At 39.0% G+C, this 20,527-nt stretch overlaps 1 protein-coding gene across 1 annotated transcript in view; it reads left to right on the top strand.

The window, feature by feature from the left end:
* Nucleotides 1–441: 441 nt before the first annotated feature.
* klf8 (Kruppel like factor 8) overlaps nucleotides 442–20,527 on the top strand; it is a 43,622-nt gene continuing 23,536 nt past the window's right edge. The window contains exons 1-2 of the mRNA XM_079846846.1: nucleotides 442–886; nucleotides 18,917–19,021. Of these exons, the coding sequence (XP_079702972.1) occupies nucleotides 860–886; nucleotides 18,917–19,021 (132 nt within the window). The 5' untranslated portion in view covers nucleotides 442–859. The remainder of the gene's footprint in view (nucleotides 887–18,916; nucleotides 19,022–20,527) is intronic.

Genomic DNA, 20,527 nt, shown 5'->3' with positions numbered 1-20,527 from the left:
TTTTGGCGATAATTTAAAAGCCTATGGAAAAATCCTATTGGGATTTTGTTGAGGAAACCAGTGTGATGCTAACTGCCAATTGGCCAACAAAGTGATGTCAGTCCTGTACCGCTCTATAGAATTTGATTATTTTATATACAGCTAATTATATTTAAAGTCCTAATCCTACCACTATTCTGCATTTTAGAAAGAAAAGGGGAAAAAACACTGATTCATTTTAATTGAGGACAAAATTGTCCCTAAAGTAAGCTAAATCAGATCAAATTTAAATTAAAATTCATTCAGTGGCCCTAAATGTCTGATTTTTCTTACTTTAGGGGCAATTTTGTCTCCAAACCTCCACACAGCAATGAATGCACATGAGGCATCATCTTTAGCAAAAAGACCACAAGTAGCTCCAAACATCCGGTGCAACTCGACGTCAATAGGTGAGGTGACACGGGTTGTGTGATGATGATGATGATTCTGAAGTCCTATTATCGCAGTGGCGCGTTGAGCGCCGCTGCTGGTTCTGGCTACACACACACACACACACAGCGGCTGTGATTGACACAACGAAGGGGTGGGGACGCAGGGTGGGGTCAGCAGCAGGGAGAGGCGGAGGAGAGACTCGCAGCTCGAGCCCAACCCTGAAACACGGCAACAAACACACACTGAAAGACGACCGGGGCGACGGAAAGAGGGTTTATTTCTCGACGCCGGGGATATGATTTATGTGATCCACCGAGGCAAAGAGAGCACCCTTCTCCTCAAATACTGAGGTGGAAAAACTGACATCGACTGTAATTCAAATATCACCCCGCCCGATCCGATCGACCCCCCCTCCACTCCACCCCTCCGCCGCCGCTTAGATACCGAGATGCACACGGAGACTCGGAACAAAAAAGTAAGTCCGTTTATCGTTCGCTATAGACTCATTTGCAACGTAGCCGATAGCTTTAGACGGCAGTCGCTGTCCTATTTCCATTCTGCGGGAGTTCCTCATCTATGAGCAGTTACCCGGTTTCGGTTTGCTCGCCGTTAACCGTAACGAGCCTTTAATAGCTGAGCTGCTGGGTGATTACTTCACTCCTGTGCATGCGCCTGAGCCAGCCCGTTATCCGAAAGCCTCCTAACGATAATGCTGGTGCATTTGAAATACTTGTGCAACTTGTGAGAAAGTCAGGGTGTCACATCCGTCAGGGTCGTCTTATCTGCAGTGCTGTTTTAAAGCTGTGAACGCAGGAAGGAAGCGCGCCGAGTGCCGCTTGCTGGAGAGACACCATCTTAGCTGATTTCTTAAAGGGACAGCAGCCTTGAATTTGCATGAGATGAAGAAAGTGTTGTTGCTGCTGGCTAATTCTATGTTTTATCGTCTTTTGTCATCCGCTCTCTGTTATTAAAGGGCTAAATATTAATGTGTTGCCGGCAATGCATTGCCTAATAAGAGACTGTAGCTTGTACTCAACTAGGACTGTCTGTAGGCTACTGAAAACTGTCATGAACATCCCATGACAAGGAAGGGGTCACATTTGTTGTGTGCATTTGTAACTGTCTGTTTATTTGTTATTGTTGCACGAAAGTATGTTCTGGAACTTTTGAAGGGTAATATTGATATCTAGAGCTGCTATAATGCCTGTCACTATCACAAAATAACAGCCTAACAGGATGTTTAGCACCCCAGCACACAGCAAAGAGGTTATTTTGGAAAATGGTTTACCAAATAAACATTTATATGTGATGGCCCGGACAACAGTCGTTATTTAATAATTTTTGTTAGTTTATTAATTATTTTAACGGTCAGTATTTTAGAGAGCTGTGAAATTATATATATTAGACTTATTGCAAGATATTTGGACACTTTTAAATGCTATTTATATATATATATATATATATATATATATATATATATATATATATATATATATATATATATATATATATGCATCTAAAAGTGTCCAAATATCTTGCAATAATTAGCCTGACCAATATATGCATCCATCACAAAGATGCATTGTTAAGATAATTAATGGTAATAGTGGTTTCCCAAATTAATGGTCAGTTATATAGCAATGCCTTGGACAACAGTCATTATTCCAAATGATTTGACTGCAAATTGCAGTGATTGGCCAATCAGAATCAAGTAGAGAGTCTCATTTATTAAAAGAAAAAACAAAAACCATCTAGCTTATTGGATGTGATCATCTCAATTTGCCTAAATGTCTTGCCGATATATTGATCCATCTCTACAAAGACACATTGTTAAGGTATCGCACATTTGAATCTACTCTGTAGAGCAACCCGTAAGTTTAAAAGACATTAATGTAATTGTTCACCACTTTTTGCCTTTAATATCTTCTGTTGATGTGTTCTGCACTTGAGCTCATTTCTTTGGAGCAGCGTCTCCTGCAGGAGCAGTTACTGAAGGAGTCAGGGAGGTGAGTGGACTGAGGCGTTATCATTGGAGGAACAGAGAGTGCTCTGGGCGTGCCAGACAGCTGGTAATCATTAACATCTGTGGACAAACTTTGGTCAAAGTGGTTTAACACTCATCTAACCCTCTGTAGGTCTCAGCCTTTGGGTTTTGTCTGGGTGACATCGTTTCAGGAGGGTGTTCTAGGTTGAGGCATCCATTGGCAGCCTAATCAAGCCAGTGTATCTGTTTTTAGGAGTTGAGACAGTTAGGGACTGTCTCGGTCCAAGAGCACAGTTATTTTTAGGAGAAGGGTGCAGTCGGCCCTGGGTGTGACTGAGGTTGTGTTTTTGCAGGGCGGCTATGGTGCACGCCTAGCAGTTCCTCTCACTCCCTGTCTTAAATCGCCTCTCGTGTTTTTGACTGCAATTCGGTCACACCCTTAACCTGGCCTAAAGCTTAGCTCTAAAAGTGCAACACCAATTAGTCAGTGTTCAGTTTTGTATAAACTTGATTCGGTATTTCAGGTAAGTCAACAATATGGTGTAGTGCCTCAACATCACATGCTTTGTTGATCATTGCCTCCTCTTAAAAAGCCCATTGTCCGCTCTATTGTCAAGAATGTTACCCATATGAAGTTGAAGCTTCTGACACCTTCAGTTTAGGCCTTATTCTGAGTACAGTACAGTGTGTGTGAATACAGATACAGGTGGGATAAGTCCAGCATGTATTTTATGATCCACTAATACAAGGTCATAAAAGACTCTCACACTCATTCAGGTGTAAAATCCCTTTATATTCTTACACCCTGCAGACTAGGGTCAACATTACACCTGCAGATCTGAAGTTCTTCCTGTTGTTCACACTGGTTTGCTGTTGTGGATACATGGACGAGTAGTTAATCATTGATATAATATAAATAGACTTTTTGCAGTTTTAATTAGTCATAAGTGAAAAACTTTTTATTGTAAAGCTTGTATTTCAGTAAATATTCAACATTTCAAGAAAGGTTGAACATAAACATTAAAGTCCCCCTAGTCATTAATTCTATCCCTTAAAACTCATATTTGATCACCAAAATGACATTTCAAGGTTTTTTTCCTGTGAAAAAAAAATTCTTCATGCCTTAAAATAGCTTGAATGTAACTACACCCTTGTTTCATTTATTATATGTGAATCCACAAATATGCAAATTAGCCCCGCCTCCACTTACTCACCCAGATCAGAGATCCACTCGCTCAACTTTTACTCAAGTTACTGTAGTAAACTCTGCTCAAAGGTATCGCTCTATACAACGTCGGACACATAACGGTAATATAATTAGTCCTAGCCTTTTGCTTTGACTATGTTATCAAATGGCTAATAATGTGTTGCTAATGTTACACAAACCATGTTCCCGTTCGCCGTCTCAGAGTTTCAGTCTGCCTTCTAAAAATCAGCATCCTTAGAAACACTTTGAACATCATAGAATGTCAGTGGAGAAAGGCATATAGTTCATCATAACATCATAATATACATCATATACATAATAATATACATCATATACATAATTCACCTGCTATATTGTTAAATGTACATGATTTTTCATATCAGCAGAAAGATATACCGGTATGGCTTCTTTTGAGATTCCCGTGCTTCACAGAAAAGTAATGATGATATGCAAAACCCGCCGGCACGTTGACATGATTGGTTACAAGGTAGTTTGTGATGTAAGAAACACCAGCGATTTCAAACCGTGTTTTTGAGACTGTCTTTGGTTCACTGCAGTTTTAAGGATAAAATACTCAGCAATGGTGTTGACTTATGAATTTGCACATGGTTTGTCTGAAAGCATATTAAATACAACAGACATATAAACAACAATAAAAACTTGATTTTCACCACAGGGGGTCTTTAAAGGGGTGGTTCAGGATTTTGGACATCGGACCTCATTTCCAAATTAGCCTGGGTGTTATTTATCAGTGGAGACAGTTTTCAAAAATTTTCACCCAGTCCTCCCAGTTGCATAGTTCGCCGGTGCTAGGCTAGCGCGAGTCAACGGTAACTGCTAGCCTGCCATTAAAACAGTTTAACCACTCCACAGTACACCAAAAGCAAATAAATTATAATGCCAGACTAATTAGTTTTAACCCAAAAGGTGGCACAACTGGCCCAGACCACTGGCACAGTCGGAAAAGAAACAGAGAATACAGATTACTGGAGACGGCAACCGGCAATAGAAGTTGAAGAGCACTTGTGTTGTGTGAGAGGGTTAAAAGACACTGGCAGCTCTAGTTTAAACGAGTACAAAGACATTTTTCATCACTCAGAACTTTTGGAGAAAAAGACATTAACATTATTTCTAACATTATTCTCTCAACAGACATTTACATCGATAGTCTGGCGTTATAATTTATTTGTTTTTGGTGTACTGTGGAGTGGGTAAAACTGTTTTAATGGCAGGCTAGAAGTTACCGTTGACTCGCGCTAGCCTAGCACCGGCGAACTATGCAACTGGGAGGACTGGGTGAACATTTTTGAAAACTGTCTCCACTGATAAATAACACCCAGGCTAACTTGGAAATGAGGTCCGATGTCCAAAATCCTGAACCACCCCTTTAAGTTGAATGAATGTAGTACCATTTAAGCCCAAAGTACTCAGTTTAATGCACAGCCTTTCAAAGTATACTTTTTTGTATGCTATTTGATTGGACGTCAACACATGCACACTTAGAAAGTTTCATCCTTGTCCAGTGTCTTTTTCTCCAAAAGTTCTGAGTGATGAAAAATGTCTTTGTACTCATTTAAACTAGAGCTGCCAGTGTCTTTTAACCCTCTCACACAACACAAGTGCTCTTCAACTTCTACTGCCGGTTGCCGTCTCCAGTAATCCGTATTCTCTGTTTCTTTTCCGACTGTGCCAGTGGTCTGGGCCAGTTTTGCCACCTTTTTGGTTAAAACTAATTAGTGCATTAAAAATTCAAGGTTCATGTGCTGATGACTAAATGTGTTTCTCGCACACTGTACATATACCATAGCGTGCGTGTAAAAACCAAAGTATGCTTTGGGCTTTAATTAATAAGCTTCGAACAGATACATTAACATTTATGTAGAGGTCGACCGATTGAGCGGTTTTGCCGATTAATTGTCACGATAAATCTGTTTTTTGGCAAAAATCTATAGCGATAGTTTTTCCATGTTGCGTCCGTTACTGGAGCGGTTGAGAAGTGTCCGCTGTCGTCATACAGTACGAGAGCGACCTCTAAAGGCAAATCACTGATGCCTTATGGAGTTTGTTTTGACACATGAGATTTCGCTGCACAGAGTGGTACACTCAGATGTAGATTTAAAACAGTCAATGAAACGGTATACAGTACACTACAGTATATGTTGTCATACCATTATGAAGCAATTCATTTGTTGACTAGATGTAGCAAAAGTAGAGAAAGAACAGCAGTATGTTTGTCATCGAGACGAAGAGGACACTAACATTAGTAGTTACTTCAAGCGGTTAAAGCGGTGTGACAAAAACACATGGAAGTCTAACCCAAATGTTTAATGTCACGATTGTTACCATCTATTTGCATTAGTGTATGTCCAGCTGTAGACTGGGTAAACCCAGCCTGATCTGCCAGGCGATTTGATTTCGCCCTGCAGCTCAGGCTGGAATTGAAACCTGTGCATTTATTTATCCTGCTTTGGTTACAAATTTGCGGGAACCAGTCACAAACTGGCTTATCCACCTGGCGCGCTATTGGCGGGTTTAACCCAATGACGATAGAGAAGCGCACACTCTGATTTATCTGTCTCTCGCACGACCATCAATCCAATTCCGTTTAACCTCTCGACGATGCTCAATGGCTTATTTAGTTTAGCAAACAAATTACTCGAGTGGGTGTAAATACCACTCACTTTCATGTTTTGTTTTTTGTTTTTTTGCACAACCTGCAAAAATTGCTCGATGCCATTGCTGCTTCTGCAAACCGCTGATCAATGCTACAAACCAACACATTTGTCGACACGTTTCCTGCCTGGAGTTACGCTGATTGGTTGAAGGATTATCCAATTGCATACAGAGTCATTTGAACTATGCCTGTTGATCACACCTCTTGTGCAGTAGAAAATACAGAGCTGACTCCCCAGACTAATGTTCAGTCTTAAAAGATTGAGCATGGTCTGGTGATAGCCAGACTAGTCCAGCTGGTGACTTTTATGCATTTGTTAGCCAGCGAAGTTGTATATTTAATTATATCTAATATAGTTAAGCTATTAATGTGTGAAAGTAAATTGACAGAAACATAAACAAATCAGAAATATGTACGATTTCAGTTCTTTAAAATTGTAACACATTGTTTTTAATGTACACACACCGACGACGGCCAGCTATGACTCAGTAGGTGGTTCAAAATCCTGCCGCGCCAGTCATATAGTTTTCCATATTCAAAATATGACCAGAAACATGAATTAATAAATCAGGCCTATATAAGGATGAACTGGTACAGATACTAGTATTACAGATAGTTGTATTAGTACATCTGTTAAAGTCCCCGTGAACCGGAAGTTGCAAACGACTTTTCTCCAGTGTTGTGACGTATTTCCCAGTGAAAAGGAATATTGAACAGAGGGCAGGGTTTTACTCTAGCGCTCCTCCTCTCCATCTCTGCTCACAACAGACTAACGGTTTGAGGGGAGTGGTTAAGCGTTTCCCAACCCAAGCCGTCAAACCTACATCATCAGAGAGGGAACGCCATTACAGACCGGAAGTAACTTTTCAGACTTTGATTAAAGATTACGATGGCAAACTATTTTTTTCTGTGTATTAACTTGCACGGATTAATTTTTCACCACAAGACTAGTAATATGCGCTAACAAAGTAAATAGGGTCAATTATGATTTCAGTTGGACTTTAACTAAACGAATTAAGTCATCTAATATAATACTTATTCTTTTGGTCTCTCAACCCAATATTTGTAAAAATTACAAATGCAATGAAAATACAAGTTTCTATATTGCAAAGTACCAAAAATTAAAGTACTGGTACTCGTTCTGGAAAAAGTAATCCCTAAAAGTAAATAAGATACATTTTAATTTTATTTCTTTTTTAAATAAAAACAAGATCAAGTTCAGCTAAAGCCTTGAGATTGTGCTGGACTTCTTTTTTAGAGGTTGTGTAGGCTATATTGCTGGTGGCGGAAGAAACGAACGTTTTTCGGTTGAGGATTCGGTTGTCCGAGAGAGCAGAGGAAGTGAGACACCAGCATACTGACTGGAAGGAAAAATAAGACTTGTAAGAAAGAGGTTAAAGGGAACTTGCAGCATTATGCAGTTTAGCTCCCAGACCTAAAAGAAGTAAACCAAGTTCGAGGTGAGGTTTTGGATGAGTGGGGGCTCTGGGGTGTGTTTGTGTGTATGGTACGGGAATGTAAGGATATTGTCCATGTCTCCCCAGATTAGAGCCGATGTGACAGAATGACCCCCTACCATTGCAGCACAATCATTAACCAGGGAAAGAATCCCGTCCCCATAGCAACCCCTGCAGTTCTGCCAAACTGTCTGCAGTGAAAAAGAGGGAGCGGGGGTGGGGTGCTCAGGGTGGGGAGGGTGTGTCTCAATATATGTATGTGTGTGTGTGTGACTATTGATGCAAGCCATTGCTCAGAATGTGAAAATTAGGTGATTTTGAAAAACTAGCTGCGAACCTTTGTTTGTGTAACCCCCTCTAAACAAATGCAAATGCTGGACATTTGCATTAGCCTTTTACTGTAGCATAATTATAAGGAGCGAGGTGAAAATGTGTCTTTCCCGACCACGTTCTTCCAGGGAAGTGAAGGCTATCTGCTCAGGTATGTGCTTTGGGAATTGCGGCTTGCCCCTATACCTTTAAAGTTGACATCACCATCTCCTTTCTTGCTTTGTTTTTCTATCTCGGTGCAGCTCTGCAGCAGAGATGAGCTGCCTTACTAGCTGCCTGAAAGATAGAAACTTCTTCCTTCCTGTCTTCGGTGCCTGTCTGCTTCACAGACATTTAATGGCTTGAGACGATGTGAAACATTGAGGTATACACACTGACACACTGGCTCATCATGTGAAGAAACTTTATTTCTGCTGGTATGCAGGACAGACCTTTCTTTTTTGAGGAAATGAACTGGAGGTAGAGAAATGAGCAGGTTTGGACTATTGTGCGTGTGTGTGTTTTTGGGTGGGGAGGGCTATGGAGAAGTAGCAGCAGAGTTTGCGTCAGAAGGGTGTGGTGAGATAAGGGCAAGTTCACTGCTATGGTGACTCTGCCAACCATGAAGAGAAAGTCCTACTTGTGCGCTTGTTTGAATTTACTTGCAGCTAATATATACACCCAGCCATCACTGGTATTCTTAAAGAAACAGTAGACCCCAAAATTACAATTTTGTCATTATTTACTCTTCATCATGTTGTTCCGAATCCAAACCCTTATGATGTTAGTTTTTCAGAAGAACTCAAAGAAGAATTCTGAAAAACGTTCAGTTTAACCACTCTGTCAAGCTCCAAATAGGACCAAAAAGATCTTATGGTCCTGTTTACACCTGGTATTAAGATGCGTTTTGGCTGATCGGATCCCAAGTGGATGATGCTAAATACAGGTGTAAATGGGGTGTAATATTTGTCCACTTTCAGGGGTATTCAAAAATGCATTAGACTTGATTGCTTTCATAGTGTAAACGCTAAAGCACTGTTAAAAAATATCCTGTTTAATTTACGGTAAAAATGCTTATAATTATTTATTATTACCAAAATCTGCCTTTGCTAGCTTGACGGGATTTAAACTATGTTGGCTGGAGACACTAGTTTGGTTTGAAGATGGAAAACGAACCAAGCGCAATGTTCTCTCACCATTCCTGATTTCTAACACGCACTCACAGCGCTCTGCAAGATTTTGCAGCTATCAGAGCTAGGGTTGGGAATCAAAAATCTATTCCAATTCTGGAATCGGATACTTAAGGTCAGGAATCGGATACTTGTTATAAAATAAAAATTTCGATTCTGTTTGTCGATTCCTGTGTGCGCATTTTAATGTGGTTTTAAACCATTCAAGCACAAGACACAGTTTTCTGTGCTGGGAACATCCTGAGCATGCGCACAGAAAGCCGCCTCTTGTATAGTGCACAAATACTAAATTGATTCCTCTTTTATGTCTCCTTGCACTTGAATGGACAAATACACACAAAATTATGTCAAAATATCCTCGTAAACGGTCGGTTAGGTCTTAAGTGATTTTTAACAGTTGAGAAAGAAATTGCTTGTGTAATAGTATATTGGATCCATGCATTCGGTCTTAAAGTGACAGCAGCCAAATATTCCTGCTGCCATCTGTGTCATTACAGATAATCAAAGAACAAAAGAAAATCGCTCACGGATCTTGACTGAATAACTTTTGGAACTAAGTATTAATCTATATTTTATTTTATATAAAAAAAACTATGCAGTGTTATTTTACATTTGATTTCAATTTCTGAACTTTGTTTGCTTTTCCTTGCTTTTCCTTCGCCCATACATTTACCTGCCCAAAGACACTCCCCTTGAAGAAATCAGGACAGAAGTGGTTGAAAGTGGACAAAAAATACATTAAAACACCAGGTGTAAACGGGAATGTATACTATAGACCAAAACGCATCTTAATACCAGGTGTAAACCAGGCCTAAAAGTAGCACTATGTTCCAAGTCTTCTGAAGCCATATAATAGTTGATAAACGCACTGAAATTCACTTATCTTTCCCTTCCGCCAAATTAACTGCAAAAGTCTTTTAGATTGCAAAATGGAGTGCTAATGCTATTTAACACCCTTTGGAATTATTTTTTAACATGTTTTGTGGCCAAACCTCATTAACATCAATGGCACCGTGTTTGATTTGAGAACTGTGGAGATACTCAGTAAATAATGGCTTTAAAATTTTGGTCTGTTCATTACAAATATCTATCATATGGCTTCAAAACACGTTAGTGTACAAGTCATGTGAGCTTTCAAAATAGTAAATAATGACAGAATACATTTTTTTGCGTGAACTATTTCTTGAAATTCTTTTTGCAATTAGCATTTTCTGAAATGCATTGTTTTAGGGTAATATGTGTTGAAATGGAGTCGGTTGCCCCTCTTTTAGACCTTTTGTAGCCCAGATGTTCCTACTTTAGTCATCCAGTTGGCCTTGACTTAATCAGGTGATTAACTATTGGTCTCAACTCTCACCTTAAAAACTCCTTAGTTTCTCTTTTCGGTACTCACTTCCTCTCATGTCATCCCTCAGTAGACTCCTCTGAGGGAGGGCCTCAGTTGCACACAGCCCTTTTGTTCCAGCACGACTTCTGTGCGTGAGGGTGACATGACTCTGTCTCACACATCTTGCAGTATTTCTGCTTACAAAATCCAGTAATTTCAATAAGAATCCACACAATAAAGAGTCCTGATTGTGTCAGGGCAAAACATTTCCCCACGCATATTTTGCCAAAATGTAACAGCGCCTTTAGTGGGAAGTGTTGTCTAAAATAAGCTGCAAAGTGGACCAGACTTTGTGACAATTTTCAAAAGTCTGGCTTTGTGAGACTAATTTCAAAGTACTGTCTGAAACCATCACTGGTACCACAACTGTACTTTGTAAGGGCATAGTGCTGTAAAGGAGATAAGCCCGACACACAGGGTGGTCTTTGGCCAAAGGGAGGCATTGTACCTTTAAGAGGGTAAAGGAAAGAACCAGAGGGTAGGACATAGTCCTTGCAGCACAGTGTGTGTCACAGAACCCTCTGCCTGACTATCCCCCTTACACACCCTACGCAGATGTGACCTTACATGTGTATCCTCCCTTTCTGCCTCTTTTCTCTTTCCCTGTCTCTCTCACTCTTTTTCTTTCTCTTCTTTCGCTCTTGGACCGATGAGTTGATTACATAGAGGGACGTAGTGACAGCACTGGCTGGTACACAGAACAAGATGTGCCCCAGGCCCCAACAGACTGCATTAAAATTACACTGTTCTGACATATTTAAACAGCAGCTGAAAACATGTACACGTACACACAGATCTGCACATGCATATACAACCATAGATCTTGTTTTCTTGACAAAAAGAGTAGTATCCCCCCCAAGTGATGTACAGGCTATCTTCTCCAATGAACACTAAAGGAACATCTCATTTGTTTTTCGTAGTTGATCCTCGAGCACCTTATTTGGCAGTGCATGGAGTTAGTGGAGCGACTCTGAGAAAAGCAATGACAAAGTAAGTTTACTTGTCAGTCAGTTACTCTCTTAGAGGTTGGTTCACTTCACACTCACGCCACAATTTATTTTACAGCATTCAAGAATTACAGCATATAGGAAGGGCAATTTAAAATTTTGCTTTACATCAAATGTCAAAAATGACAACTGCTCAAAGTTCTTACATGTAAGAAGAGCTTGCATCCTAGCAAATAAAGCAAGTATGGAGACTTAGATACCGTTACTTTACATGAAGATGACAGTGGAGAAAGGTATAACGATGCAAGACCGAGAGTGAGCACATAAAACAGTTCAAAGAAGCTTTTTATAGAAACGAGAGACATTTACACCTGATGAAATTGCTTATAAGCTAAGTTTACTATGCTGACATTTCCAATTGAAACAAATAATCAGGGTGGAACATTGGAGGGTGAGTTTTTATATAAGAAAATAGCCTTTAGTCTATGTAACAGCTGTGAACCACAGTTTGCTACTTGCTATTGCTAATTTTACTTGACAGAAATTTGTATACTCCACTGAGTGCAAGATGAGTCATCATTATTTTTGGTCTAGAAGAGAAAGACATGCATTTTAGATGTAAAAATATCTGATAAAAGTTTTTAAAAAATCAAGATATATTTAATATATATATTTATATATATATATATATCTGTTAAATGTTCATTTACATTAGCTTATAGATGCATCAAAGCAAAGAAAAAAAGAAAGTCTGATGTTTTTGCATTGCAACATTCTTTGGCCGATTTAACATAACCTGTTGGTAAATTTACACATCGGTCAAACAATCTTGTCCTGTTGTATGGTGTAAGTAACAGTTTGTAGGGAAAGATCTTGCTGAATGGAAACTAAGTAGATTTAGAATTTATCTTGATTTTCATATTTTTCAAATATGAATATTTGAGAACATTCTTTGTTCAAACCAGATTCATACACCACCAGCTTGCTCCCTAAACACTAAAGTGTGTCAAATCAATCAACCAAGCATTTTACCTGACTTCCTTTAGAAGAGCTAAGATCAAAAAAGCACTGTCAGTGGAACTGTGCAAACTAATAATTGGAAAGAAACATGCTAGTGCAAATGTATTCCAAAATGTATAATATTCAAAAACAAAAGAGCTTTAACAAGCAAACGAGATTTTTTTCGTCCTACTTATTCTGATTAGGTAAAAGGTTAGGGAAACTTTCTTCACAATAAGGTAATTAGTGTATAACAATCCATGAGCAGGATATTTGTAGACATAATCTCAACTCACTACCTATCCTCAAGCTTTGCTATGCACCATGTCAAAATCTGATCTCAAATCAGTTTCCTCTGTCGTATTTTCTGTGTTCACTCTGTAGAAGAAAGCTGGTCTTTTTTCCCCTCTCTGGGCTTATGGGCCATTGTGCTAGATTGTAGACCAATGTGTGTGAATGTCAATGTTTATGCGCTGAATGCTCTCTAGACTAACACAGCCAAGTACCCCCCCCCCCCCCCCCCAACCTCATTTTATTTATTCTGTGAGCTTACATATGACACTCAGGGCTCGCAAAATTTCAAAATCGCTGGTAGCACTCTTCAGATTTTGGTAGCCCGAAATGAATTTTACTAGCCCAAATAAAAAGAACATTTTTAATGTAGAAAATTGGTTAGGAGTCAAAACATGAATCAAAAACTTTTTCAAAACACAAATATCAACAATTGGATATTAAATAATCAAATTAGAATCATCAATACAAATATGCATCTGGTAATAACTGAACTGAAATTTGTGTGACCAGTATGGAACATGAATCAATCTGTGTTTGTGGCTCAGCCCCCAATGAGGATATGATAAAAAAAAAAAAAAAAAGGTAACACTTTAGTTTAGGGTCTAATGCTCACTATTAACTAGTTTCATTATGCAGATGACAGGGTTTTATCATCACTGAGGTCCCGAATGTGAGGTAGGCTAGTTAGGGGGGTTCGGGGGCTCCCCCGAGAATATTTTTATTTCTCTGATCTACATATGTGCATTTTAAGATGTTTTGAAGGCCAAAAAAATTTGGATAACAATAGCTTTAAAACCATGTCAGCGGACAGTAGATTATTTGTCAATACCTGCTCTCACTTCTTATCCATCACTCTTTCTTTTTCTCTCATCTTTCCCTGTCTCTTCCCCTCCTAAAGCTGAACTTTTTTAATTTACTGAAGGCTACAAATTGTATTATATTAATTCTCAACATGTACACATTCATTATTAAAGGGGTGGTATAATGCCCTTTTCAAAAGATGTAAAATAAGTCTCTGATGTCCCCAGAGTGTGTATGTGAAGTTTTAGCTCAAAATACCCCACAGATATTTTTATATAGCATGTTAAAATTTTCACTTTTTGAGGTTGAGCAAAAACGCACCGTTTTTGTGTCTGTCCCTTTAAATGCAAATGAGCTGCTGCTCCAGGCACAGAGGGTGGAGCTTTAACAGTTTGCACTCATACAGACATGCACTGAAAATTTCAAAAACTTTTAGCCTTTTATGTTCAAACCGGAGTCAGACAAAGATGGAGAGACTCAAGAAGAAGTGACAGCATGTAGACAACATTTCTGAATGGTTAGTTGATGAATTTATGTAACTGATGTGTAGTTATCTTCTAGTCATTGATTTGCATAATCTGTCTTGATAATCTATAAATCGCGTTCCGGGGGCGGGATTTATGTAAATTTTAGGGTTAGTGATGTCACTAACCCGGGAGAAAGCTTGTGTAGTCCCTACCAGCCATTTGTTGTAGTCCTTAAAAAGCAATTTCTTTAAAAGAAAATAACTCCCTTTGCTTTGAACTTTGAGCGTTGTAACTTTGCAGATGTTGTTTATGCTCAGACAGCAACATTACACACTAACTAAAGTTAGAAAAGTGAAATCATGATCAACCACCCCTTTAATTTTATGCCTAACATGATGAAAACGGCTTTGTTAATGTTTCTTGTCCCCTCAGTGACAGTAAACTAATTATTACATTACATGAGTCACGTTACATAGGCCTATTTTCAGTTCAAAATGGCGAAATTCGACAAAAGTATATTTGTTTCAAACGAAATCGTTTGCCTGATTATTTTTGTCATTCGTTTCACTTTTATGACCTAAAAAACTGTCAAATGTGAAATGTTTAGTTTAGCTACTTACATCTTATCTCGCACTTGACTGTAAACTGAAGCGTCAGTCGCTCTGCTCAAATTCGCGCTCAGCAGCTTCTGTGAACATAAATCCCGCCTACTTTGTTTTGATTGGTCATCTCAAATATTCTGATATTGACGAGCAGTGACGGACCAATGAGACTCAGATGAATGAACACACACACCCTGTCCTCTCTTTCTGACGTGCGCTCTGCTCGACGCTGCTGCGGATTAAAGATGAAGAACGCGCTGAATCTGATTATAACAAGACTGACGCGAACACTATTTCAGATAGCCCGTCGGGCAGGCCGGTTATGCATTTTGGTAGCCCGACTGGAAAACACAATAGCCCCGGGATGTCGGGCAGGCGATTTTGCGAGCCCTGATACTTAATGTAACAAGAGTTACATTAACAAGTACCTCAATTAACAAGAGTTAATGTAGTTGTGTAAAGTATAAATTGGGAATTTAAGTTTAGTTTCTTGAATTCTCAATGTGCAATGTGCATAGTTGGGTGAATATCAACAATAACACTAGTTAGACCAGTGATATGTCCTGGTACAATGTTGGGAGATGGTGGTTATGCCATATCCTGTTTTATTTAGATACCCATTCATCAAAACTGAAAAGGAGTCTTGGATTGAATTCAATTTTGGACATGGACTTAACAAATCTCTTCTTAAACTCGGAATGGGTTCACTCTTTAATTCACTCTTAAACTCCACCTCCACTTGCCTCCATTATCCAGAGAAAGAGTGGGGCAGCTCTTGCACTTTGGAATTTGGGCAAAGGTTTTGCTTGTGTACAGTGGTCAGAGGAACTTGTAACACAACAGCAGGGTAGATGGAGAGGCCCTGCCTTCCCTCCCCCGCTGTTAGGAAAACTGTCCAGCACCACTCAGAGAACAACACTCACCTCCCTACCCCCTCTGCATGTACTTCTTCTGCACCCTCTCAACCACTCCTCACAGGGGGGTCCAGTCGGGCCTAGTCGTGGTGCATGGAGCATGAGTCAGCGTCCAATCTCTGGTTACACGATTGTGCAACATGCGGCTTTGAACACCCTTTCGGCCCTTCAGAGCTGAAGTCCTTTAACTTCCTTCTCAGGGCCTCATGCTAGGACCAGCCCCCTTTGGTCCTAGTAAGTCTCATGGTTTTCTGTTATCAGATTCTTCATTCTCAACAAGAAATAGGGTTTATAAATAAGGTTCTGCTGACCTTAGATCCTTTGACATGCCTCAGTTGATGGTCAAGTTTGGAGAACTGGGATTCAAGATTTGGAAGCTCCTGATATTTTTCTGGAAGTGCCCAAGAGATATAATGTTCCATGGCACTCGGGCTGGGGATGTGCTGCTAACTGTTTCTTCAACAACAACTGGTTTATACCATGTAGATTATAGGTTACCTCTTCACCCAACCAAGTTTCAGCGCTTCCTTTCAAAATGCTTAAAGTCCCCCTGAGTCAATAATTGTATCCCTTAAAACTCGTTTTTGATCACCAAAATTACATACTTAAACGTTTTTTCCTTGAATTTTTTTTTTCATGCCTTAAATTAGCTTGAATGTTACTCTGCACCCTTGCCTCATTTAGTATATGAATATGCAAATTAGCTCCACCTCCACTCACTCGCACCAGCTCAGAGATCCACTTGTTGACGATCACACGTTGACTTGATTGGTTACAAGGTAGTTTGTGACGTCAGAAACACCAGCTGTTTCAAACCGCAATTTTGAGACTCTTTGGTTCACTGCAGGTTTAAGGAGAAAATACTCAGCAATGGTGCTGACTTATGAATTTGCACATGGTTTGTCTTAAAGAATGTTAAAAACACCACATAGACATATAAACAACAGTAAAAGCTTGATTTGTTTTTTTTTTTTTGTTTTTTACCACAGGGGGACTTTAAGATGATAAGGATTGTTTAAGTTAGAATTTCTAAAGTTGTTCAAGAAAGCCAGTAAATCCTAAATATGAGTACTAAAGAATGACTTTCTTTGGAGAAGGAGGGGTGGACAAAAGGGTGTGTGTGGTGAGCAATGCAGTCCCAGACGGCCACTCTACCCACGCTGCACTGAGGCGGGGACTGGTTTGCCACGGGGGCTTGGGAGCAACTGAGTGAGAGAGAACGCCATGACCCAGATTGTGATGGTTCTCTCTTCCTCTCCCCCTCCACCCCCATTCATTCTCTCGCTTCTTCACATCTTTTTCGTTCTTTCATTTTTTTAACTTGATGCTCTGCCTCTGCTATCCTCTCTACTTTGTGCTTTCCTCTCTCTAATCCTTGATGTTCCCTCTCTCGGTAATGAGAGCCCCCTCCTCTCTCCATAACTTCCTGCTGGGGTATAGAGGGACTGGGGTCACACCCACCCCACCCTCTTTTATTCCTGGAACTACCCTCAGCACAAGCTCCCTGGGGAGGATTTACACACATGTATACGCACACATACTCTGGTAATGCTTCCTCACAGATATACATCATCATCTCTCCAAAGGGTTTGCCAGTGGACGAGTACTACTCTCAATCATTGAAGTGCTCACATACTTTTATATTGCCGGAGCCAGTCTTCTGTGTATAACATGCAGACAGTTTCCAAAAGCTACTTTTTGCCAATAGAATAGCATTGAGAAAAAAAAACTTACTGGCCATGAAATTGATTTTACATTATTTTTTTATGAATAATTTTTTACAAATATTTTTATCCTTTGGGATTGTTGACATTGGATTTATTTACCTTGCATATTTCTGACAGTGCAGCTCATTGTGACTCTTGAGATGAGCCATTCTCCGTCATCTAGTCTAGCTGCAACTAAAACAAATACATATGTGAGGAATATTTCTTGTGTTCAAAAGGAGTTTGAAAAAAGAAAACCTTGATAAATTGATAATTTGATAAATTGACAAATAAATTGATGATAAAATCTCTAAGAAAAGGGTCTTTAACTTTCTTCAGACCAAATACTCCTTGATGGATGGAAAAATGTGTTGTGCAAGATCCTATCCCCTGCAGAGACCCATTCCCCTTGGACACCAAACCGATTTCATTGGCTAAGACAACTTTTTATGGGTACATTATTCAGTGCCTAATTAGAAATAATAGAAAATTTACTGTGTATGTAGGTTTAATCTTAAAAACAATTTCCCCATTTCGTTGTGGTTCTAGTTTACTTCAGCAAATGACAGCCTATCATTCATAACATTTGTCTTAAATGTGGCAATTAAAGTCACTGGCCATATGCGAGTACCACAATTTTATTTACTCACCAAAGCCACTTAGTGAGTACGTTTTGGACCCTGTTTACAGACATTCTACTCTCATTCAGTTTGAATGAAGCATTTGTTTTCCAGCTATCTCAGACAGTATTAGCCATCAGAAGACATTTTGTTCACCGTGCACGGGTTTGCTGTGTGTCAGTGCCAGGTTGAGAGGAGGGGCACATTGAGGACGGCCACACCCCAGCTTATGGGGGGCCACACCCCTTTGTGGAATCCACTGCAGCTGGGTCACATGACCCCCAGTCCCACCCCCATGCCTAAGCATTACCACATTTCTCCCTCTCTCCACTAATACTGCTGCTCTAGTCTGTGAGACAGGCCTCTTTCCCTTGCTATTCGGTCTTAAAGAACTGGGTGTGACTGCTCTGCTTGAAGAGGGAGGCGACACAGGATTGCTGACTACTCCTCCCTGCTTGTTCAGTTGTTCTTTCTCTCATCTTGTCTTTCTCCAGCTGGTCAGTCTTTAGAACCATCTCTTGAACCATTAGAACTATTTTTTTTTTTTTTGCCTTTCTCTTCCTTGAGGTCTTCTGTGATTCTCACTCCATTTTCAGACATCCCCCACATCTGATTGACCTGTACTTGATTTCCAATCATCTCTTTTGTTCCTTGATGTCTCTGTGTCCTCCTCCCCCAACTAACTTTAGCTTAAGAGAGAGTAACTAACTTCTAACTCTTCTCACATCAGTCTATTGAGGCTAATGGATTCTCTCTCTATAGCCTCTGTGACCTCCTGTTAACTTTTCTTTCTTTTTGGATAACTCAGGTCATTTTGTTCAAGCAAATTGTAGGTTTTTACAAATCTGTTCAGAGGTTAGCATTCTGCTAACTTCTCGGAACTGTTGGTAAAACTACATCTCAATGCTCTGATTAGCCCTTAAGTGTTCTCTGTTTTTCCTTTGCAGTGTCAGACGAGTCCGAAGAAATCCACTGCAGCCACTTCTGAGCCTGTTGAGGAGATGCCATCCATACAAATCAAGTCTGAGCCAGAGGAGGTGGAGTGTATGGTGGTGAGTGAGCTTTTGTAATTTGGTGTATGTATGTGTGCAGGGTTTGAACTTCATAGTGGGAGAGTCCTGGGAGAGTATGAAGCCTAGAGTTATTGGAAAGGGGTGTGGTTGCAGTGTCGTGAGAATGAAGTCAGTGGTCCTCAGGGTTCCTCTAGACTGGGAGAACTTGGATCTCCTCTCTCAAGATAAGGCCAGGGCATAATCTAAATGTTAGGCCAATGTTTACTTTATACTACAAATGCATTTAATATTAGTTTTACATAATGATTGTCTGAATTATGTGATTTGTACATTCAGTAGTTGAAGTCACAATGAAATGGAAGATTTCTGAAATATGAAACGGATCATAAAAAAAGAAAAAAAAATTAGGGTGGGGTTCTATCTATCGGTTGTTGGTTGGATGGAATCTAGGGATGCACACAATTAACTGGTTAACTGTTAATCGACAGACTGATTAATGTTAATCGACAGACTGATCAATGCTATCAGTTAAAGGAATTGTTCATCCAAAAATTTAAATGATCATAATGATCTGCATCATATAATGATGACATTATAAAAATAAAATGCAGTTCATGATCCATTTAAGTGAAATATATTTGTATAAAAATATATATATGTGTGTGTGTGTGTGTGTGTGTGTATATATATATATATATATATATATATATATATATATATATATATATATATATATATATATATATATATATATATATATATATAATATATATTCACGTATTTATTCCTTTTATATAAATATGAATTCACAGAAGTGCTCCAGGTGCATGATGTGACAATGTTTAAATCCTCATGCTCTGAAAAACTAATTTTGGTATTTTTAATGGGTCACAGACTCTTATTCATACTTATTTAATTTAATTCTAATTTAACAAAATCTTGTCGGTTAACAGTTAATAATTGGTTAAGGAGCATTGGTATAAAAAGCGAAATAAAAATCCCTTTTGAGACTGATCTGAATGCAAGCATGGAATCAATTGTTGGAAAGGAGGTTCGGAGGATAAAAGGTTTTATGCGGACTAAATGATTGGAGAAGTCTGCTATACGTCAAGAGAGGGAAGTTGTTTCACCATATTTTTTAAATGAAAAATTATGTGGTAAAATAAAAAGATAAAAACATTAAACATGCATAAATTAATCATTCACAATAAATCAGTGATATGCGTTTAGACAATATATATATATATATATATATATATATATATATATATATATATATATATATATATATATATATATATATATAGGGCAATTTTTATATATAAAAAAAAAAAAATATATATATATATAGCTTTTAGGCATCTTTTGCATATATGCTTTGAAAAATAGCATTTTCTCTTCTGGGAAAACAGACCAAAAATGTGTTGTCCAGTCAAAAAATTAAAAGAAATCGCACAATGCTCCTGGTGAAGAACCACTAAATTAGACAGGAAGGTGCTGTCTGAGTGAAATGCAAGATGACCAGCCATAGATTTTTGTGTGATG

Source organism: Squalius cephalus, assembly GCF_949319135.1.
Source record: "Squalius cephalus genome assembly, chromosome: 17".
In the NCBI taxonomy this organism is placed as follows: Eukaryota; Metazoa; Chordata; class Actinopteri; order Cypriniformes; family Leuciscidae; genus Squalius; species Squalius cephalus.
Note: the sequence above shows the minus strand (reverse complement) of the source record. Positions and strands in the feature narration are given on the sequence as shown.